The sequence below is a fragment of the Nerophis lumbriciformis genome, linkage group LG22 (assembly GCF_033978685.3).
Source record: "Nerophis lumbriciformis linkage group LG22, RoL_Nlum_v2.1, whole genome shotgun sequence".
NCBI lineage: Eukaryota > Metazoa > Chordata > Actinopteri > Syngnathiformes > Syngnathidae > Nerophis > Nerophis lumbriciformis.
Genome location: NC_084569.2, coordinates 42,398,286 through 42,422,458, shown reverse-complemented (window position 1 = coordinate 42,422,458; position 24,173 = coordinate 42,398,286). Strand labels below are relative to the sequence as shown.

Sequence of the window (24,173 nt, the reverse complement as noted above, 5' to 3'; positions counted from 1 at the left end):
AAGATAAATGTTGGGTGAGTGCGTGGTAAGGAGCGGCAGAAGATAAATGTTGGGTGAGTGTGTGGTAAGGAGCGGCAGAAGATAAATGTTGGGTGAGTGCGTGGTAAGGAGCGCTAGAAGATAAATGTTGGGTGAGTGCGTGGTAAGGAGCGCTAGAAGATAAATGTTGGGTGAGTGGTAAGGAGCGGTAGAAGATAAATGTTGGGTGAGTGCGTGGTAAGGAGCGGCAGAAGATAAATGTTGGGTGAGTGCGTGGTAAGGAGCGGTAGAAGATAAATGTTGGGTGAGTGCGTGGTAAGGAGCGGCAGAAGATAAATGTTGGGTGAGTGGTAAGGAGCGGTAGAAGATAAATGTTGGGTGAGTGTGTGGTAAGGAGCGGCAGAAGCTTCAGTACAATATAGACTTTATTGGTTCACTCAAGTTGAATAGGAAATAAAAAGATTTCAATGATGCACAATTGAACATGTCAACACAGCTCACCAAAATAAAAGCCCTGGAAGCGGCTGTGATTGGACTAGAGGTGGGCAGGAGGCGCTGCAAGTTCCACGGAGGACGGCCGCAGTGTGCTGAGTGTCTCCATGGTCAAGACAAGTGAAACCACAGGAAGTGCTTGGGGAATGTTTCATATCTTTTATTGTGTTTTCTTCAGAACAATGGAAAAATAGAACCTTTAACAAACATCTTCAAAATGTTGAATGACCCAACTTCCATTTGGCACTTGCCCCCCTCAAGTGCTTTTAGTGCTGGAGTCCTTTAAGGGACAGGGGCGTGGCCAGGCGTCTTCCGTCAATCCCTCGTCACGTTCCAGCAGAAGAAAAGTAAGAGCAACAAAAAGTGTTTGTGATTAGCGCCCCGCCCCCGCCTGGAGGGCCACGCGCCAGCTGTTCGGCCAGTTCGGCCGCGGTGGGACAGGAGGCGGGGCTTTGGGTGTTTTCTAGGGGGAGGAGTCAGTTATCCACAGGCTTTGGGTCGGGGGGGCCTGAAGGTGGTGATGTCATCTCATACACTCGTCATTATCATCTCACGTCAATCGGCTTGAGGCGTCGCCAGGCAGACGACGTCGTCCATTTTGTCCTCAACGTCCAGACGTCTAATGCACACGTCTCACTCGGGAGTGCCGCTGGATCTGCAACACGCCAAAGACTAGTTCACACTGCACGCCAAAGACTAGTTCACACTGCACGCCAAAGACTAGTTCACACTGCACGCCAAAGACTACCGTATTTTCCGCACTATTAGCCGCACCTAAAAACCACACATTTTCTCAAAAGCTGACAGTGCGCCTTATAACCCGGTGCGCTTTATATATGGATTAATATTAAGATTCATTTTCATAAAGTTTCGGTCTCGCAACTACGGTAAACAGCCGCCATCTTTTTTCCCCGTAGAAGAGGAAGTGCTTCTTCTTCTACGCAAGCAACCGCCAAGGTAAGCACCCGCCCCCATAGAACAGGAAGCGCTTCTTCTTCTACTGTAAGCAACCACCCGCCCCCATAGAAGAAGAAGAAGCGCGCGGATATTACCGTACGTTTCATTTCCTTTGTGTGTTTACATCTGTAAAGACCACAAAATGGCTCCTACTAAGCGACAGGGATCCGGTTCATGAAAAGACGCAATCTCTCCATCCGCACACGGACTACTATTTCACAGCAACTGCCTAAAGACTTTCAAGAAAAGCTGGCTACTTTCCGTGCATATTGTAAAAACAAGATAGCTGAAAAAAAGATCCGGCCAGAGAACATTATCAACATGGACGAGGTTCCACTGACTTTTGATATTCCTGTGAACCGCACTGTGGATACAACGGGAGCACGTACGGTGAATATTCGCACCACAGGGAATGAGAAGTCATCCTTCACTGTGGTTCTAGCTTGCCATGCTAATGGCCAGAAACTTCCACCCATGGTGATATTCAAAAGGAAGACCTTGCCAAAAGAGACCTTTCCAGCCGGCGTCATCATAAAAGCTAACTCGAAGGGATGGATGAAGAAAAGATGAGCGAGTGGTTAAGGTAAGTTTAAGTTTACGCGAAGAGGCCGGGTGGCTTTTTTCACGCAGCTCCGTCCATGTTGATATACGACTCCATGCGCGCCCACATCACGCTGGTTTTTAATATATTATTAAAGTTTGACTGACCTATCTGACTGTTTTTTTGACATTCCTTTAGCGCAGTTAGATGCGGCTTACAACACAGGGCTTCTTATAGGTGGACAAAGTTTTGAAATATGCCGTTCATTGAAGGCGCGGCTTATAACCCAGGGCGCCTTATGGTGCGGAAAATACGGTAGTATGGACTAGATACGCTCCTGTACTTGGTATCATTACAGTGGATGTCAGGTGTAGATCCACCCATGGCATTTGTTTACATTGTGAAGCAGGTTTAGCTATTCCTCGTCCTCCTTGACGCCATGGAGGCCAGCATTAGTGATTTAGAAGTAGCTAAAACACTGTGGATGGATGTTAGCCGCTAGCTAACTAGCCATGTTTTGTTATAACTTCACCTTTTACACCAAAATGCGTCCATTCTCCCTTTTCTGTCTACACACTGTGTCTGCTTGCAAGTACTCTGTGTGTGTGCGCGCTGCCCAACATGCTCTTCTGCAATGTCACCGGGTTCGGAGGGTTGAAAAGAAAAGAGGCAGCCTACAAGATACTCCTGAGCGAGACTCACCAGGCCTGGCTCTTCAGCTTACGCAGCTCCTTGGTGGCCCACTTGGCCAACATTTTGGTCCTGCTGGTTTTGGAGCGACACCCTTCCGTCAGCAGATCGTTGATGAGCGGACGAGCCTCCACCAGCTTCATGACGTCTTTGCCAAAGGCCGTGCACAGGTCCCTGGGGGCGCACGCATCACAAGTCAACAGCGGCAACACGGCGGTCCCCCGCGAGGGAGCGGCGGGCGAGCGTTACCCGATGAGCGCGGCGGCGTTGGCCACCACCACGTCCGAGTGGTCGTCGTCCTCGGCGATGTGATGGATGAAGGACAGGATGAACTCCACACGAGGCTGCACCAGCATGACGTCGGCTGAGGGACACAAAGACAAGCGTGAGGACACGTGGGCGGGGCTCCGGCGCTTTGTGGGGTCTCGCAAAGCCAGGAAGCCGTTTGCAATGTTGGCGTGAAGCCTGCAGCTTCCTGGGTGAAACAGACCCAGTTGTTGTGTGACCTCATCAAACCTTCCTGTGGACTGCAGACAGGAAGAGGAACTGAAGTCACATGTGATCAGGGGGCGGGGCCTTACGGTGTACGTTCTCCTGGTCGCCTTTCAGGCCCTGAATGATGCCAGTGTACGCCTCCAGACAGCCTTCACGCAGCCCGTTTAGGTAGTCCACCATGTCGTAGTCCGTCTGACGCACGCACACGCACACACACACACGCACACACGCACACACTGTTATCTCAGTTATCTTTCTATCTTGACAAAAATGGCGGTCAGTGTAGCGCCTCAGACAAATGTAGTTGACATCATGGTCAGCGTGGTGCATGATTTGTCATCACAGAGCAGCAAATCAACATTTCTTTACTCAGTTAGTGCACTCATGTACTTAATTACTTTCATCTGTGGCACTCGTGTACTTAATGACTTTCATCTGTGGCACTCGTGTACTTAATGACACTTTCATCTGTGGCACTCTACTTAATGACACTTTCATCTGTGGCACTCGTGTCCCTAATGACACTTTCATCTGTGGCACTCGTGTACTTAATGACTTTCATCTGTGGCACTCGTGTCCCTAATGACACTTTCATCTGTGGCACTCGTGTACTTAATGACACTCTCATCTGTGGCACTCGTGTACTTAATGACTTTCATCTGTGGCACTCGTGTACTTAATGACACTTTCATCTGTGGCACTCGTGTCCCTAATGACACTTTCATCTGTGGCACTCGTGTACTTAATGACACTCTCATCTGTGGCACTCGTGTACTTAATGACACTTTCATCTGTGGCACTCGTGTACTTAATGACACTTTCATCTGTGGCACTCGTGTACTTAATGACACTTTCATCTGTGGCACTCGTGTCCCTAATGACACTTTCATCTGTGGCACTCGTGTCCCTAATGACACTTTCATCTGTGGCACTCGTGTACTTAATGACACTCTCATCTGTGGCACTCGTGTACTTAATGACACTTTCATCTGTGGCACTCGTGTACTTAATGACACTTTCATCTGTGGCACTCGTGTACTTAATGACACTTTCATCTGTGGCACTCTACTTAATGACACTTTCATCTGTGGCACTCGTGTACTTAATGACACTTTGGTGTGTGGCACTTGTGTACTTAGGCTATGTCTACACTAAGCCGGATAACCCCTTAAAGAAATAATTATTTAGCCTAAGCCCCGTTTCAGCCACACTAAACCATCGTTTAAGGCAACCTTCCTTGGATAATTTTTCACACGGGTAAGTGCGCCGTGTATTTCTTGAATCTCCGACTCTTAGCTTTGTATGGACTCATTGATCGTTTACAAACTGAGTTCGGAGAGGAAGTGACGCCAGAAAGACCGCGCCACACACAGGAAGTGACGTCAGCCAGCTTCATAAGGACTGAAGCTAACCACTGGAAAGATGGAGGCGAGTCATCCAGACATGTTGTGTTTCTCCTCCTTCTGCATGTACAGACGCTCGTGGAAATCACACATGAATACCTTAAGAGAAGAAAACGCACGATTGCAGCTATTTCGGAACACATCTCAGACGACAAGAGAACTCTCCAATGTCCAGGTCAGCTGTGATTCTACTTAGCGAAAAACTTTGTCCATTTGTTGAAGGAGAGACAACGAGAATGCGTGCTCCCGTGGATGTGATAAAAAAGGCAGCGTGTGCTTTGTATTACCTAGCCGTCCAGAGAAGACTATGGAAAACTGGACTGGCAAAGCAGACTGTATCAGTTATTGTCCACCAGGTATGTCACAGACTCAACGTCTAGGTCCAGAGTATGTAAAGTCACCAAAAAGGAATGGACAATGAAGGTGAAGGCAAAAGAGTGAGGAGTGTCCTGACCAGATATCTAGATCCGTGGTTTAATGTTAAATGCTCTTTATCAGATTGTTTACGTGTCTAATAAAGATTTAATTAATGTCTGATGTCTCCTGGTGTGATTGACTACAATAGTCACACTGGATTCCAGTTCATTGGAATAGCACAACACTGGATATTGTTCACATAAAGCAACACCGGAGGTGACTGAGACGTGTGCATTTTCCGCGCATGCGTACTAGGTCGCGTTACTCCGGCGGACGGAGGGGGTCTTAAACGACCATTGTGTGTGTGTGTGTGTGTAGACACGGATAAGGTTAGGTGGGATTTACCCTGGATAACACTTTCTTTTGTCAGACTCGAGTACTTAATGACCCTCTCTTTTATCAGAATCAAGTACTTAATGACCCTTTCTTTTATCAGAATCGAGTACTTAATGACCCTTTCTTTTATCAGAATCGAGTACTTAATGACCCTCTCTTTTGTCAGACTCGAGTACTTAATGACACTTTCTTTTGTCAGACTCGAGTACTTAATGACCCTTTCTTTTGTCAGACTCGAGTACTTAATGACCCTTTCTTTTGTCAGACTCGAGTACTTAATGACCCTTTCTTTTATCAGAATCGAGTACTTAATGACCCTCTCTTTTGTCAGACTCGAGTACTTAATGACACTTTCTTTTGTCAGACTCGAGTACTTAATGACACTTGTGTGTGGCACTCAAGTACTTAGTGACCCTTTCTTTTGTCAGACTCGAGTACTTAGTGACCCTTTCTTTTGTCAGACTCGAGTACTTAATGACCCTTTCTTTTGTCGGACTCGAGTACTTAATGACCCTTTCTTTTGTCAGACTCGAGTACTTAATGACCCTTTCTTTTGTCAGACTCGAGTACTTAATGACCCTCTCTTTTATCAGAATCGAGTACTTAATGACCCTCTCTTTTGTCAGACTCGAGTACTTAATGACACTCTTTTGTCAGACTTGAGTACTTAATGACACTTGTGTGTGGCACTCGAGTACTTAGTGACCCTTTCTTTTGTCAGACTCGAGTACTTAATGACCCTTTCTTTTGTCAGACTCGAGTACTTAATGACCCTTTCTTTTGTCAGACTCGAGTACTTAATGACCCTTTCTTTTGTCAGACTCGAGTACTTAATGACCCTCTCTTTTATCAGAATCGAGTACTTAATGACCCTCTCTTTTGTCAGACTCGAGTACTTAATGACACTCTTTTGTCAGACTTGAGTACTTAATGACACTTGTGTGTGGCACTCGAGTACTTAGTGACCCTTTCTTTTGTCAGACTCGAGTACTTAATGACCCTTTCTTTTGTCAGACTCGAGTACTTAATGACCCTTTCTTTTGTCAGACTCGAGTACTTAATGACCCTTTCTTTTGTCAGACTCGAGTACTTAATGACCCTTTCTTTTGTCAGACTCGAGTACTTACTGACCCTTTCTTTTGTCAGACTCGAGTACTTAATGACACTTTCTTTTGTCAGACTCGAGTACTTAATGACACTTTCTTTTGTCAGACTCGAGTACTTAATGACACTTGTGTGTGGCACTCGAGTACTTAGTGACCCTTTCTTTTGTCAGACTCGAGTACTTAATGACCCTTTCTTTTGTCAGACTCGAGTACTTAATGACCCTTTCTTTTGTCAGACTCGAGTACTTAATGACCCTCTCTTTTATCAGAATCGAGTACTTAATGACCCTCTCTTTTGTCAGACTCGAGTACTTAATGACACTTTCTTTTGTCAGACTTGAGTACTTAATGACACTTGTGTGTGGCACTCGAGTACTTAGTGACCCTTTCTTTTGTCAGACTCGAGTACTTAATGACCCTTTCTTTTGTCAGACTCGAGTACTTAATGACCCTTTCTTTTGTCAGACTCGAGTACTTACTGACCCTTTCTTTTGTCAGACTCGAGTACTTAATGACCCTCTCTTTTATCAGAATCGAGTACTTAATGACCCTCTCTTTTGTCAGACTCGAGTACTTAATGACACTTTCTTTTGTCAGACTCGAGTACTTAATGACACTTTCTTTTGTCAGACTCGAGTACTTAATGACCCTTTCTTTTGTCAGACTCGAGTACTTAATGACCCTTTCTTTTGTCAGACTCGAGTACTTAGTGACCCTTTCTTTTGTCAGACTCGAGTACTTAATGACCCTTTCTTTTGTCAGACTCGAGTACTTAATGACCCTTTCTTTTGTCAGACTCGAGTACTTAATGACCCTCTCTTTTGTCAGACTCGAGTACTTAATGACCCTTTCTTTTGTCAGACTCGAGTACTTAATGACCCTCTCTTTTATCAGAATCGAGTACTTAATGACCCTCTCTTTTATCAGAATCGAGTACTTAATGACCCTCTCTTTTGTCAGACTCGAGTACTTAATGACACTTTCTTTTGTCAGACTCGAGTACTTAATGACACTTGTGTGTGGCACTCGAGTACTTAGTGACCCTTTCTTTTGTCAGACTCGAGTACTTAATGACCCTTTCTTTTGTCAGACTCGAGTACTTAATGACCCTTTCTTTTGTCAGACTCGAGTACTTAATGACCCTTTCTTTTATCAGAATCGAGTACTTAATGACCCTCTCTTTTGTCAGACTCGAGTACTTAATGACACTTTCTTTTGTCAGACTCGAGTACTTAATGACACTTTCTTTTGTCAGACTCGAGTACTTAATGACCCTTTCTTTTGTCAGACTCGAGTACTTAATGACACTTTTGTGTGTGGCATTATTGTACTTAATGACATTTTTGTGTGTGGCACTATTGTACTTAATGACCCTTTCTTTTGTCAGACTTGAGTACTTAATGACACTTTCTTTAGTCACACTCGAGTACTTAATGACACTTTCGTGTGTAATTACATTTTCATCTTTTCAGGGTATTAGTGTGTTCCACTCAGTCTTTGGAGTGTATAAGTGTGTTCCACTCAGTCTTTGGAGTGTATAAAAGTGTTACACGTCAAATGCAGTAAACGGTCAGTATACAGCTGCTGTAGTCAAAATGGTGAGTGGCAGTGACGTTCAATAGTCGCCGACGTAGCAGAAGGGGAGGGACTGGCAAACCAAAAAGTGTCAACACATTCAAAGCCACATTTGTGACGATGAAGAAGGGAGGTAAAAAAAGCTGGTAGATATTCTAAGGTGATAATACTTCATCAAGCGGTTGCGATTGACATTTAAAATGAAGAGGTAAATATCGTGATGGTCATGTGGAACTAAGTACACGAGGTACATTTGAGACCCAGCCAAAGCCAAGCGCCATTGAAGCAGTTCTTGATGTGGACTGCAGGGACTCACCTTGTCCACTTGGGCCTGAGACGCCTGCTGCAGGGTGTCCAAAACTATCTCCAGGTATTTCTTAAACTCTCCCCCGATGGCCAAGGCGATATCTCCAAACACGGAAAGAATCTGAGGCTTGACGGACCGATGGACGTTCTCGTTCTAGGGACGTGGACATGGAGTCAGGGTGAGAGGACCAGAGGCGGCCGGGGACAAGAGGGCTTCCTCACCCCAAGGTTCTCCAGGAGGAGCTGCATGATCTCGTCGCAGTAGGGCAGGATGTTGGTGGACAGAGCTCTGCACAGGTCACTCACCATGCCCACAGTGGCCAGGCACACCTGGGAGGCAGCAAGTCAGCAAACTCCCATGATGCATTTCAATCACGTCCCACCTGATACTCCGCGTAGTTCTTGAGTCCAATGGTGAGGAATGGCTTGAAGGCCTCCATGTACTTCTGGAATTCTGCTCCCAAAACTGGAGAAACAAACCCAATGGAATCAGTCTGAAGGGACACCAAAAGAGCATCGAGGGTTACCTTCCACCAGGGTGGAGACCGCCATGAGCGCCTCCTGCTGCACGCCGCCAGAAGCTGCCGTGCTCTGGAACATCCTCAGCAAGGACGCCATGACCACATCAGAGATCTGCAAGGCGTCTTGGTGCTGCACCTTACGGAGAACATTCTGGAACAGCAACAGAAGGCCGTGAGGCGGCGGCAGGCGTGCGGCACGTGCAGGGTGACTGACAGCCTCTCACCTGAAGAGTGGCACACAGGAGGGACTGGAGATCGTTGAACTGGATCCTGTCTGAGGTGCTCTGGATGTGGGACTGTGGACAGAGGACACGGTCACACACACGACAATACTGGGTGGGGCTCTACCTGGAGCTCTCACCTCCATCTGTAAAACCTGCTGCAGTCTCTCCATGATGACCAGCGTGGTTTTCTGCACCGCCGGGTAACAGTCCTTGGCACTGTTCTTCACAATCTCCATCAGCGCCTCGTAGGCAGCAGAGCGCAGGTTGTTCTGGTGACCGTCGGGCCTGAAGAGGCAGCGTGAAGGAGTCAGAGGCAAGCCAGGACAAGTCAACTTGGAGCCCACCTACCTGTCGGTGGTCTCCAGCAGTTTCTGGACGATGCGTTCAAAAGACGATGACAGGCAGTAGGTGGCGGGTTCCTCTTGGTCCTCTGCGGCCTCCGTGGCCTCGTAGGCGGCCTCAGCCAGAGACGAGAAGGCCTGACGGGACGAGAACACGTCAGCGTCTAAGCCACGGCATGAGGACCCTCCCTCCCCCACTTACCCAGCACACGTTATTGGCCACCCTGGGCTCTGCCCCCAGGCCTTCGATCAGGCACTGCAGCAGGGGGGCCAGGTAGACCTCGTTGATGGCCGCTTCCGGCAGCAGCTCACAGATCCTGCCCACCGTCCACGCCGTGGTGTCTCTCACCACCACACCCGGGTCCTTCATCAGCTCGATCAGGGTGGGCATGGCCTGAGCAGAACAAAAACCTTTTTTTTCAAAACCAAAGCACTCGTGCATGAAATGGCAAGCGTCCTCGCCGGCCCACCTCGATGACGAGCGGCTTTAGCAGGTTGGGTTCCGGTCCTTCCAGGATGGATCCGAAGGCCATGACCGAGGCGTCGCGGTAGCGCCAATCCGGGTGTTTGATGTTGTCGTTGATGAAGGGCAGGATGTGCGGGACCACGTCGTCCTCGCAGCAGGTGGACAGCAGCATCAGACACACGCCGGCCGCCTTGCACGGGTTCCAGTCGTCGTCGTCGTCGTTCTCGTCCTGCACCAGGGTAGAAGGTGTCGTGAGGAAGGAGCCAGCTGCTGACCCATGGAGAAGGAAGTACCTGCTTGATGAGGGTCTGGGTGAGGATGGGTACCAGGTACTGCAGCGCCCCCTTGGCGTAGAATTTACTGGTGTGCTCGGGGGGGCGGCCCTGCTCAGACGCCTGTTGAAGACAAGACTTTACTGTATGTAGGGTTGTACAGTATACCGGTACTAGTATACAGGTAAAAGCCAGTAAATTAGAATATTTTGAAAAACTTGATTTATTTCAGTAATTGCATTCAAAAGGTGTAACTTGTACATTATATTTATTTATTGCACACAGACTGATGCATTCAAATGTTTATTTCATTTCATTTTGATGATTTGAAGTGGCAACAAATGAAAATCCAAAATTCCGTGTGCCACAAAATTAGAATATTACTTAAGGCTAATACAAAAAAGGGATTTTTAGAAATGTTGGCCAACTGAAAAGTATGAAAATGAAAAATATGAGCATGTACAATACTCAATACTTGGTTGGAGCTCCTTTTGCCTCAATTACTGCGTTAATGCGGCGTGGCATGGAGTCGATGAGTTTCTGGCACTGCTCAGGTGTTATGAGAGCCCAGGTTGCTCTGATAGTGGCCTTCAACTCTTCTGCGTTTTTGGGTCTGGCATTCTGCATCTTCCTTTTCACAATACCCCACAGATTTTCTATGGGGCTAAGGTCAGGGGAGTTGGCGGGCCAATTTAGAACAGAAATACCATGGTCCGTAAACCAGGCACGGGTAGATTTTGCGCTGTGTGCAGGCGCCAAGTCCTGTTGGAACTTGAAATCTCCATCTCCATAGAGCAGGTCAGCAGCAGGAAGCATGAAGTGCTCTAAAACTTGCTGGTAGACGGCTGCGTTGACCCTGGATCTCAGGAAACAGAGTGGACCGACACCAGCAGATGACATGGCACCCCAAACCATCACCCAACCATGCAAATTTTGCATTTCCTTTGGAAATCGAGGTCCCAGAGTCTGGAGGAAGACAGGAGAGGCACAGGATCCACGTTGCCTGAAGTCTAGTGTAAAGTTTCCACCATCAGTGATGGTTTGGAGTGCCATGTCATCTGCTGGTGTCGGTCCACTCTGTTTCCTGAGATCCAGGGTCAACGCAGCCGTCTACCAGCAAGTTTTAGAGCACTTCATGCTTCCTGCTGCTGACCTGCTCTATGGAGATGGAGATTTCAAGTTCCAACAGGACTTGGCGCCTGCACACAGCGCAAAATCTACCCGTGCCTGGTTTACGGACCATGGTATTTCTGTTCTAAATTGGCCCGCCAACTCCCCTGACCTTAGCCCCATAGAAAATCTGTGGGGTATTGTGAAAAGGAAGATGCAGAATGCCAGACCCAAAAACGCAGAAGAGTTGAAGGCCACTATCAGAGCAACCTGGGCTCTCATAACACCTGAGCAGTGCCAGAAACTCATCGACTCCATGCCACGCCGCATTAACGCAGTAATTGAGGCAAAAGGAGCTCCAACCAAGTATTGAGTATTGTACATGCTCATATTTTTCATTTTCATACTTTTCAGTTGGCCAACATTTCTAAAAATCCCTTTTTTGTATTAGCCTTAAGTAATATTCTAATTTTGTGACACACGGAATTTTGGATTTTCATTTGTTGCCACTTCAAATCATCAAAATTAAATGAAATAAACATTTGAATGCATCAGTCTGTGTGCAATGAATAAATATAATGTACAAGTTACACCTTTTGAATGCAATTACTGAAATAAATCAAGTTTTTCAAAATATTCTAATTTTACCTGTATATACATTTTGATATCAAAATATTGGTAAACCTAAAGGAGACATTAGCTGCTGGCCGCTTGTCAGCCGGGAGACTAAAACAAATACAAACGTTTGTGATCGCCATTAAAAAGACATCTCATACTTTTTCGTGAAAATAAGGAGCCATATACCAGAATAATAGACTATGAGAGCGATGACTTGTTTTGTCTGATCAGCCGTTTTACTGCCGTGTTACAGACACCGTTTGGAAACAATTATGGTGTGTAAATAAACATATCGAAAGTATCGAAATACATTTTGGTACCGGTATCAAAATATTGGTATTGGTACAACCCTACTTTGGACGGTCATGAAATCGCAAGCTTCGCACGCTCACCCACCTCGGAGGCCTCGATGGCCAGGTCCATCTCCTCGTCGCAGACGTTGGACCAGAACTCGATTCCTTGCAAGGCCACCTCGTCAATCTCGCTCTTCATGGCCTCGATGGTGATCTGTGAAGGAGAGCTGGCAGGTGAGACTCCGTTGGCTTGGATTCTTCGTGGCGTGGTCTCACCGCAAATAGAGCCGGGCCCATGTATGTCTCCATGTACTGGTAGTACAAAGACATGATCTTCACCAGGTTCTGGAGGGCTGCCACGCGCACCTGCAACAGGATGACATCATCAGCTTCACGCGTACGCCGATCCCCCGGCCCCCAGGAACTTACTCTGGTGTCAGGACATTGTGTGGCCTCGCACACCACCTGCATGATGAAGTGTCTCTCCGTCTGGAACACACCCACAGGTCAGTCCAAGATGGCCGCTAGAGCTTTGACACTTGGCACGGTTACCTCCTTGTCGAAGTTGGCTTTGGTGAACTCCAGCGAGTTGAGAAGGGCGTTGGTGGCGGCCAGTTTGACGTTGTTGCTCGGCTCCTCCTTCCTCATCCCCTGGATGATGGCCGTCAGGATCTGGTTGGCGCTTTCCTGCAGCTGCTCGGGATCCTGCAGAAAAGACACGCTTTAAATCCCAAGTTCTCTCCTCGGTCCTCCACCCGTGACATGTACAATGCAGCACTGTTTACTTTGTGATAATTACGGGCACATTTTCATGAAACTTTCAGGTAACGTCACAAATAAGATGACATATTGGGCCTCAACATGACCAGTAACATACACCTTCATAACAATATGTAATATATACACACTACAAATATATATATATATATATATATATAAATACCGTACTTTTCGGACTATAAGTCGCAGTTTTTTTTCATAGTTTGGCCGGGGGTGCGACTTATACTCAGGAGCGACTTATGTGTGAAATGATGAACACATTAGCATAAAATATCAAATAATATTATTGATCTCATTCACGTAAGAGACTAGACGTATAAGATTTCATGGGATTTAGCGATTAGGAGTGACAGATTGTTTGGTAAACGTATAGCATGTTCTATATGTTATAGTTATTTGAATGACTCTTACCATAATATGTTACGTTAACATACCATTTGGTTATTTACAGAGGTGGGTAGTAACGCGCTACATTTACTCCGTTACATCTACTTGAGTAACTTTTGGGATAAATTGTACTTCTAAGAGTAGTTTTAATGCAACATACTTTTACTTAAGTATATTTATAGAGAAGGAACGCTATTTTTACTCCGCTACTTTTATCTACATTCAGCTCGCTACTCGCTACTAATTTTTATCGATCTGTTAATGCACGCTTTGTTTGTTTTGGTCTGTCAGACAGACCTTCAAAGTGCCTGCCTTACTGGTGACGTTTCACTTTGTTCCACCAATCAGATGCAGTCACTGGTGACGTTGGACCAATCAAACAGAGCCAGGTGGTCACATGACCTGACTTAAACAAGTTGAAAAACTTATTGGGGTGTTACCATTTAGTGGTCAATCGTACGGAATATGTACTGTACTGTGCAATCTAATAATAAAAGTTCCAATCAATCAATCAAAAGTGTGAAGGAAAAAATATACTTTTTTTATTTCAACCGTACATCCCGTCAAAAGCCTCAAGACTGACTGCACATGAGGACGTTCCTGTCTTCACAATAAAAGTGCCGCTCCATCGCGCCTGCGCTTTCAAAACAAGAGTCTCCGAAAGCCAGCGCAAACAAGCTAGCAAGCTACGGAGTTTGACGCCAATGTATTTCTTGTAAAGTGTATAAAAACGAATATGGAAGCTGGACAAATAAGATGCCAAAAACCCACCATTTTCATGTGGTATTAGACAGAAAGGAGGAACTTTTCTTCTCCTCCATTTGAAAACGTGGACATTATCATCACAACTGTCTGATTACAATCAACGCAAGTCACCAGAATCAGGTAATACACCAACTTATATTCTAGTCTTCATTAAAGAAAGGAATCTACCGGCATATGTTAAACATGCATGTATATTCATTAAAACACCTTTAACATGTAAACAAACACAGCAAAATAAATACATATAAATGATATACTGTATATATCAATGTATATGTATGTATATATATATATATATATATATATATGAGTGTGTATGTTACTCATCAGTTACTCAGTAAATATTTGGGTGACTACTACTTACTTTTACTTGAGTAATAAATCTCTAAAGTAACAGTACTCTTACTTGAGTACAATTTCTGGCTACTCTACCCACCTCTGGTTATTTATGCCTCATATAACGTACACTTATTCAGCCTGTTGTTCACTATTCTTTATTTATTTTAAATTGCCTTTCAAATGTCTATTCTTGGTGTTGGCTTTTATGAAATACATTTCCCCCAAAAATGCGACTTATACTCCAGTGCGACTTATATATGTTTTTTTCCTTCATTATGCATTTTCGGCTGGTGCGACTTATACTCCGAAAAATACGGTAATAGTATATTTTCCTTTTTAATACCTTTGAAATGCTTTGACAAACACTGTCCATTGAAACAAAAACAAAGAAGAACAATCAACCCTGGATAACAAAATGACTGAAAAATGCTTGCAACTAAAATGCATTATATAGAACATTTATACCACAAAGATCTACAGGAGGCAGACAAGTCCAAAACGTAGAGGTACAAGCTAACTGGCATACTACGAACACTAGGGGTGTAACGGTACGTGTATTTGTATCGAACCGTTTCGTTACGGGGGTTTCGGTTCGGTGCGCAGGTGTACCAAACGAGTTTCCACACGGACATATTAAATAGCATACTGCACGTTGTGTAAACAATACTCAAAATGCCGGACATTTGAGGCATTTAAGAAACTCCGCCCTGACAGCTCCGCAAAAGAGGACATGTCCGGTGAAACCAATCGCTGCTAAAAATGCTAGCAGCGACTGGGCTAGGATAGACTGACCATACGTCCTCTTTTCACCGGACATGTCCTCTTTTGCGGGGCTGTCCGGGCGGAGTTTCTTAAATGCCTCAAATGTCCAGCATTTTGAGTTAGGGTTGCGTGTATTTTCAATGTACGTTCAGGGTTAAGAAGGGGTTAAAAACAAAATATTAGTGAGGGAGGGGCAGAGACAGAGAGAGAGAGAGAGTTATGATAAACGCGCATGCGTCGCCAGGCCCTGCTTTTTATCCATAGATTTATCACATTTAATTTTTTATTATCTATAGCAGGGGTGTCAAAAGTGTGCCCCGGAGGCCATTTGCGGCCCACAGCTAATGTTTTAAAGGCCCACGGCACATTCCAAAAATACTATTCAAATAAACAAAAACATAACAAAAGTGAAATAAAAAAGCTTAAATATTAAATGTAATTTAGAAAAAGTTGCAATGTTGACTAATAAAACGAAGCTGGGTTCTTGCAAACTGTCATTGATCAAAACATAATATTGAATCAAAATCAATGTTATTATGAATTATTGACCTATCCAAGGTTCCCATTACTTCACATCAAATATTACACTAAGAAAAATATTTTTGGTGGAAGATTTTGCAAATTTGGTAAATAACCCAAAAATTTATTTTGTTGTTTTCTTACTGTACCGAAAATGAACCGAACCGTGACCTCTAAGAGGTACGTACCGAAACAAAATTTTTGTGTACCGTTACACCCCTAACGAACACGTAGGAAAGAATATTACAGTCAATTATTGGACTGGAACAATAAAAATATATGAGAGCAACGTGGGGCATTATTGAAAGTGGTGCTAAGAAAGATTATCCTAAATACTTCTCAGATGGAATTGTAAAAATGACAATATGAACAAAGTAGTTGAAAGCTTCAACAAGTACAAAAGAGGAAATAATCAATATTGTGAAAAAAATGTAAATCCAAGACCTCAACTGATTGTAACGGAATTGATATGGAAAAGATAAAAAAAAAAAGGTTATTGAAGAGATTTTAGAACCTTTAACATACATTATATCAGCAACCTATCATTTCAAACAGGCAAATTCCCAGACAAAATGAAAATGGGAAAAAGTCGTACCAATTTATAAGACGGGTGACACCAGTTTACCAACTACAGACCTGTTTCTCTACTTTCACAATTTTCTAAAATTATTGAAAAATTGTTGAACAGATTGGACAAATGGAAGACTACCAATGCAACAGAGCAATAAATGTGCAGCTACAGTGTTTATGGATTTAACAAACGGATTTTTCCAATTATTCACAATATTTTAATTCATAAATTAGAACGGTTCGGAATCAGAGGGTTGGTCTTGAACTGGGTAAGAAGCTACTTAAACAGGAAGCAACGTGTGAAGATAGACGAACACACGTCTACAGAGCTGAAAATACCTTGTGGCGTACCTCAGGGATCAATACTCGGACCAAACTTGTTCAATCTTTATATACCGTATTTTCCGCACCATAAGGCGCCCTGGGTTAAAAGCCGCGCCTTCAATGAACGGCATATTTCAAAACTTTGTCCACCTATAAGCCGCCCGGTGTTGTAAGCCACACTGCGCTAAAGGAATGTCAAAAAAAACAGTCAGATAGGTCAGTCAAACTTTAATAATATATTAAAAACCAGCGTTCTAACAACTCTGTTCACTCCCAAAATGTACGCAAATGTGCAATCACAAACATAGTAAAATTCAAAATAGTGCAGAGCAATAGCAACATAATGTAGCTCGAACGTTAATGTCACAACACACAAAATAAACATAACGCTCACTTTCTGAAGTTATTCTTCATTCATAAATCCCTCGAATTATTCTCCTTCGTTGTCCGAATTGAAAAGTTGGGCGAATGTGGGATCCAAAATGTCGTCTGGCGCTGTCTCCCTGCCTCCCTGTCTTGGTGAACGTCACGTGTGTTCGCCTTCTGTCATCCACTGTTCCCACGCAGTTAGCAGTCTAGCTTCGAATGCCCTGTTGACACCAATATCTAGCGGCTGGAGGTCTTTTGTCAATCCACCCGGAATGACGGCGAGTATTGAATTAAGTGCGTAAGCGTGTCTCTTAATGTGATGTTATGAGCTAGCAAATATAACAACTACACTACCCAGCATGCAACGATAGTTACGAGCATGCGCGGTAGCCCTGAGAAGCGTTGTTGTATGCTGGGAGTTAGAATGTGGTTATGAGCACGCTGTGAGTAAACGTTGAGAACTCAGTTAACACGCCTCGTCTGCATTATTTATAATTAGACAGACAACACACTTAATAGGAGCCATTTTGGGGTCTTTACATAAACACACAAATGGAAATGAAACGTCACATATCCCAGCATGCACCGCGCGCTTCTTCTACGGGGAAAAAAGATGGCGGCTGTTTACCGAAGTTGCGAGACCGAAACTTTATGAAAATGAATCTTAATATTTATCCATATATAAAGCGCACCGGGTTATAAGGCGCACTGTCAGCTTTTGAGAAAATTTGTGGTTTTTAGGTGCGCCTTATAGTGCGGAAAATACGGTAAACAACATTTATAAAGTTACAAAGGACTTAAAATGTTAGTATTATTTGCAAACGACACAACTGCGTTTTGTTCAGGAGAGAGAACAGAAGCTAATACAAATTACAGAAGAAATTAGATTAAAAAGATGGTTTGAAAAAAAGAAAAGTGTCTCTCGCCTTCCTGTCGGTCATTTTTTCTTAATGATCTGGCAGCAGCCAGCGTCATCTCACAAGACCCTCGGGTGCCGTGACTGTCATAGTGAAGATTGATGATCGATCATTTTAGGTCTATTTTTTTTTTTTTTTTTAATAACTGGCTGGCGATGGACTGACACACCCGCCACCATCCATGTAATGGCCTACCCCTGCTCTAACATGAGGAGGAGAGTATGCACAGGAAGAAATGCAATTCTTCTTCTGTGCTGTAAAAAAAGAGTATGTCCATCATTCATGCACCGTAATGAATGCTTTATACGCTAAATCGAAGCAAATTGTTTGAGAGTTACATCCATGGTAGATTCCTAAAATATTGTCACATCTGTGACCCACAGACATGCATTTTAAACCCGCCACACGCCTCACCGTTCTCTCGGCACTACCGCTCCTTCCCCAAAATATTGCCACACCCAGGAAGCAAAGCTGCGTGGCACAAGGTGCACCTCCACAACACTTCCTCAGCTGCCATAGTTTCCAGACAAGGTGAGGTTGCTCACACAGCCACAAAAGCAAGGCGCCCAAAGTACAACACACCCTTAAAGGGGAACTGCACTTTTGTGGAATCATCCGCAATCATTATGACATCAAGACATGATGACAGATTGATTTTTTTTAATGCATTTGAAGTATTAAATAAAGGTAAATAAAAGTCTGCTTCAAGAGGTAGTCACCTGAAATGGTTTTCACTTCACAGGTGTCTTGCAGCTCATGGAGAGAATGCCAAGAGTGTGCAAAGCAGTAATCAGAGCAAAGGGTGGCTATTTTGAAGAAACTAGAATATAGAACATGTTTTCAGTTATTTCACCTTTTTTTGTTAAGTACATAACTCCACATGCTTCATAGTTTTGATGTGACAATCTACAATGTAAATAGTCATGAAAATATAGAAAACACATTGAATGAGAAGGTGTGTCCAAACTTTTGGCCTGTACTGTATACATGTATATAGTGTCTTTAAAGTTTGCCTTTTTGAGAAAATAGGCACTTTTGTCGAGACTACAAGCAAGTATTCATGTTTACATTGTTTGTTGTGGAGAACTCTGCTTCGCTGTGTTTGCGAACCACGTTCAAGAACCCAATTCCCTGAGTTGGTAAATCAAGGTTCCATTGTACTATGAAGCTGGAGGTCAATGTTTTTCGCCCAAGTAAGCCGGCTTTTAAGTTACATTTTTTGTTAGTAAATGTGTATAAGTATGTTATTTGCACGGCTGTGCTTTGTTGAGCAGAAAGTACAACGTGCAGTGGAGTTTCAACTCAACACTTTGCCCCTTTTGTTGAGCGTACGATATATATGATGGATCGCCATTGGGCTTAAAAACAGGGGGATATCGGTTTTGGTCCAACTCACAATGTCCTGGCAGATGTATCCGATGGCCTCCAGAGTTGACTCCTTCATGTGTTCCGTGCTGGACGGGTTTGTGACGTTGGCCATTAGCTGCGGGATGAGTTCAGGCCACTGGTTGACCGGAATCTCTGCGCAGGCGATCCCAGCAACACACTGCGATGCCGAGCTGGGCCGGTACGTCTCGGTGCCTAAGGTCTGCAGAACCTGTGAGGCAGAGACGAGGTGAGGCCGGCACAAGCAGCCACGAGTCGCTCCAATTCCTTACGTAGTTTTTGATCTGGCAACGGGCAGCGGCGTCCACGGCCAGCCATCTTTGCTGATACCGAGCCTTGACATCCGGGTCTTTGGACGTCAGAGAGTTCTTCACCTGGAGGCCCGCCGCTACTCGGGCCACCTGCGTGTTCCCGGGATTGGCCAAGACTTTGGACAGCTCCACCAGGAAGCCCGTCTGTGGGAGAAAACAGGAAGCAAACGCTGAAACAAGATGGACAAAAGAGGTGCTGGAAGCATGGATGTTCAATGTTTACAATGCATTGTGGGCCGGTGCCATGTCAAATAATAGACAACGTAATTACAAGTGCCATGACGCCATCAGTCCAACCTCAGAGTAAAGGTATCGTCGTTAGTAGGGGTGGAACAATTCCATGTATCAATTTTTATTCCTTAGGTTCGACTACATCTGTGTTCCGCAAGTTTGCCTTCCAGAAGATAAGTATCGATCAAACATCGCTTTATCAAACTATTTTATTGATACAAGAACAAAGAAAACAATGGATTTAAGACTATACGAAGTTTAACACTTAAAGACAAGAACAGTAAACCATATTCAAGTCTGTGGCGTTCTTTGTCTTCAGAACTACAATGGCGACTATCTACCGTGACAATAAAATATCAATCACAACACTGCAACTTTCAGCTACAGTACAATTGCAAAAGCCATAACAAATACAATAATATCAAGTCACAAAGAAAGCGACGGACGAACCAAAGAAGTGACAGTGAAGCAAGTTGGAGCGAGGGACCGACGTCCTGAAAACAATGTAATGTACACATTCCTTTCATACATTTTCTACCGCGTGTCCTCTCAGATTATATGATTATTGAAAAGTTGTTTTTGACGGGAAAAGTAATCACGCTCTTCCAACTTAGCCCATTCAACTTTCTGTTGGTAAGTCGCCAAAACGTGTGCATTGTCACTTCTGTTCCATGTTTATATTGTTGTTTAGACTTAAACTTGATGTTTAATAAAAAAAAAACAAATTAAAAGAGTAGCATCAGGTCCCACTACTGCTCATTTAACCCGGAGATTTTGCTGCACTTAATATATACATAGTACATTTATATAATTCTTTGTCAAAAACAGTAAAAGTAGAAAGGAAATCTATTAATTCAACCTGAATTGCACTTTATTGTTCATATTAACATTGTATCATGTTATGTAGGAAAAACAAAAATAGCAGGTAAGTCTACTGTTAAAATGTTGGTTACTGTACTTTTTATTGATAACGTTTAAAATGTGAGCAGAAAATGTTTCCTCTTGGTAATTTAGCTTTAAAGTGTTGGTTGAACTTTATTCAAATAAGATGTGAATGCATCCATCCATCCATTTTTCTACCACTTGTTCCTTTCGGGGTCGCTGGAGCCTATCTCAGCTGCATTCGGACGGAAGGCGGGGTACACCCTGGACAAGTCGCCACCTCATCACAAGACCAACACAGATAGACAACATTCACACACTAGGGACCATTTAGTGTTGCCAATCAACCTATCCCCAGGTGCATGTCTTTGGAGGTGGGCGGGGCCTATCCCCAGGTGCGTGTCTTTGGAGGAAGCCGGAGGGAACCCACGCAGTCACGGGGAGAACATGCAAACTCCCCACAGAAAGATCCAGAGCCCAGGATTGAACCCATGACCTTCGTATTGTGAGGCACACGCACTAACCCCTGTTCCACCGTGCTGCCGATGTGAATGCATTGGCCATTAATTGTTGTCAACTTGCTTGTTGGTGGTATCTGTAAGTTCCATCCATCCATCCATCTTCTTCCGCTTATCCGAGGTCGGGTCGCGGGGGCAGCAGCCTAAGCAGGGAAGCCCAGACTTCCCTCTCCCCAGCCACTTGGTCCAGCTCCTCCCGGGGGATCCCGAGGCGTTCCCAGGCCAGCCGGGAGACATAGTCTTCCCAACGTGTCCTGGGTCTTCCTCGTGGCCTCCTACCGGTCGGACATGCCCTAAACACCTCCTTAGGGAGGCGCTCGGGTGGCATCCTGACCAGATGCCCGAACCACCTCATCTGGCTCCTCTCCATGTGGAGGAGCAGCGGCTTTACTTTGAGCTCCCCCCGGATGACAGAGCTTCTCACCCTATCTCTAAGGGAGAGCCCCGCCACCCGGCGGAGGAAACTCATTTCGGCCGCTTGTACCCGTGATCTTGTCCTTTCGGTCATGACCCAAAGCTCATGACCATAGGTGAGGATGGGAACGTAGATCGACCGGTAAATCGAGAGCTTTGCCTTCCGGCTCAGCTCCTTCTTCACCACAACGGATCGATACAGCGTCCGCATTACTGAAGACGCCGCACCGATCCGCCTGTCGATCTCACGATTCACTCTTCCCTCACTCGTGAACAAGACTCCGAGGTACTTGAACTCCTCCACTTGGGGCAAGATCTCCTCCCCAACCCGGAGATGGCACTCCACACTTTTCCGGGCGAGAACCATGGACTCGGACTTGGAGGTGCTGATTCTCATCCCAGTCGCTTCACACTCAGCTGCGAACCGATCCAGTGAGAGCTGAAGATCCTGGCCAGATGAAGCCATCAGGACCAAATCATCTGCAAAAAGCAGAGACCTAATCCTGCAGCCACCAAACCGGATCCCCTCAACGCCTTGACTGCGCCTAGAAATTCTGTCCATAAAAGTTATTTAACATAAATTCCCTTACAGGAAATAACAGGAAACTTCAGATCCACTAATGACTGAATCAACTACTCCGTGTCCGCCCTGAGATGGGTAGGTTGTGAGTTCAAACCCCGGCTGAGTCATACCAAAGACTATAGAAATGGGAGCCATTACCTCCCTGCTTGGCACTCAGCATCAAGGGTTGGAATTGGGGGTTAAATCACCAAAAATTATTCCCGGGCGCGGCCACCGCTGCTGCTCACTGCTCCCCTCACCTCACCTCACAGGGGGGTGATGGGTCAAATGCAGAAAGAATAATTTCGCCACAAAAAAATTGCAACTCACTGAATCGTTTCGGATTGTATCATTCTAAAGCAAATAACCTTCCTGAATCGTATCGGCAACCGCCGATTAATGGAATCGTTAGTGATGGGTGTAGCCAGCAGATGCTAATGCTAGTGCACGCTGCAGGGAAGCTCGTCGGCCTGCCCGCCACTCACCAGGTTCTGTATGGCCGCCTGCTCCAGAAACTTCTGTGCCGCCTCCAGTTCATTCCGATCTGGGGAGGAGAAGAGGGGAGTTATTCAACGTGGAGGGGTTAGTTAGCGCGCTCACAAGACGGGTGTAAAAAAGTGTCAAAATGAAAGAAATAGTATCAGGGCGACATGCGTGTTAGCCCCTTAGCATGCTAGCGTTTACCGGCCAACGGGGTAACGGGGGTTTACAGCTCATTTTTTGGGAGAAATCCACGAGTGGTCATTTACATGCACATGGTCTCCACGCACAGCGGGGTAGGAAGGGCAGAAGATCCGGGCGGAAGAGCTAGCAGAGAGGCTACAAGGCATGGGCAGGGTCGGTGCTACTTTGCGGAAGACGGCCCCCAAAAAAAGCGCCATTAAAACGGTCATGTTGACGCCGTCAAGCCGTGTTTATTTACCCTTCCACCATAATGTAAGGAAGGGGTGCTCCCCGTGAAAAGACGCCCAAGAGAGAGTGCTAAGTCACCAGCCTGACACCCGCCGAGTGAGGCCGTGCTGTTAGCATGTTAGCTCAAACTTTCACCGGTCCAATGGAGCTCGGCGCCTCGACCGCCAAAGTGTCGACACGGATCCCCCCCGGCGGTGTGTGTTCGAGCGGCGCCGTGTGAGTGATCACCTGGAGAGATGGTCTGCTCGAGGATGTTGATGAGCTCCATTCCGTCCGCCGGCAGCCGCTCACTCGTCGCTGGCCTCGCTAGCTAGCCGATGCTAATGCTAGCTAGCAGGAGACTTGGCGCTCGCCGACAATTGTGCTTCTTTCCGACTGGTGCCACCCACTCGGCGGGGGTTTCACTCGGGTGCGCCCCAGGGGGTGAACAGGCGGAGGTTCCCCGGGTTTTCACTCGGCTGCTGCGGGGGGAAAAGCTTAACGGTCGCGGCGTGTAGTGTAGTGAGCTTCAGCAGCCTCGCCGCCGCCCGTTTGCATCGCGTGTTGTCGCGGGGGTGAAAAGGCCGCGAGCTTCTCTCCGGCGGAAGGATATCAGGCGACGTGTGGTGCCTTCAGGAACTGTCGGACATCCTCAACGCTGCAGGGCGGAAACCAAAATAAGCTCGCATCTTATCAGGTTTAGGGACGGCGTTGATAACTTCCGACACATCCGGTGTTTGCAACATATCGAGTTGTGCCACGAAGAAAAAGTAATCGATTAGCACATATTGAAGGAGCACAAAATAAGTCGAGTACACTGAATGCAACAGCGCGAGCACGTGTGAAGGCGCGTGCACGTTCACGCTCATCAACTTCATGCTTTGTTTCTTAATAACGACAGTGACGTCACACGTTGTCTTTTTGTGTTGTCAGGAAACGGAGAAGAGCGAATGACGCAATCTATATTTTTGAACGTTACCGTGAAGAATACGTCATGTTAGGTTAGTGAGAAGCAATCATGTGCAACTTTCATGGAACATCCTTATTAAACATAAATGTGGTTCAGCTTTATTGTGATGATAAAAATAATAACTAATATGTGCG

At 45.4% G+C, this 24,173-nt stretch overlaps 1 protein-coding gene and 1 non-coding gene across 3 annotated transcripts; both read right to left on the bottom strand.

Annotated features, from left to right (window-relative positions):
• Positions 1-386: 386 nt before the first annotated feature.
• kpnb1 (karyopherin (importin) beta 1) lies at positions 387-23,859 on the bottom strand. 2 transcript variants are annotated; one of them, XM_061973913.2, is made up of 22 exons: positions 23,319-23,856; positions 22,664-22,722; positions 19,533-19,715; positions 19,271-19,471; positions 12,695-12,847; positions 12,572-12,631; positions 12,419-12,508; positions 12,246-12,356; positions 10,143-10,244; positions 9,854-10,078; positions 9,586-9,777; positions 9,391-9,521; positions 9,180-9,327; positions 9,043-9,114; positions 8,825-8,969; positions 8,681-8,763; positions 8,520-8,627; positions 8,308-8,451; positions 3,241-3,346; positions 2,909-3,023; positions 2,672-2,833; positions 387-1,126 (listed from the first exon to the last, which is right to left on the bottom strand). In XM_061973913.2, coding segments are annotated over exons 1-22 (2,631 nt in total). In that variant the 5' UTR covers positions 23,359-23,856; the 3' UTR covers positions 387-1,125. The 2 variants fall into 2 exon arrangements, with proteins under 2 accessions (XP_061829897.1, XP_061829896.2); XM_061973912.2 differs by having other exon boundaries at positions 12,419-12,631; positions 23,319-23,859.
• LOC133615739 (small nucleolar RNA SNORA79) lies at positions 3,073-3,214 on the bottom strand. The gene has a single exon (XR_009816753.1). It is a non-coding gene; the product is annotated as a small nucleolar RNA SNORA79 (small nucleolar RNA).
• Positions 23,860-24,173: the final 314 nt, after the last annotated feature.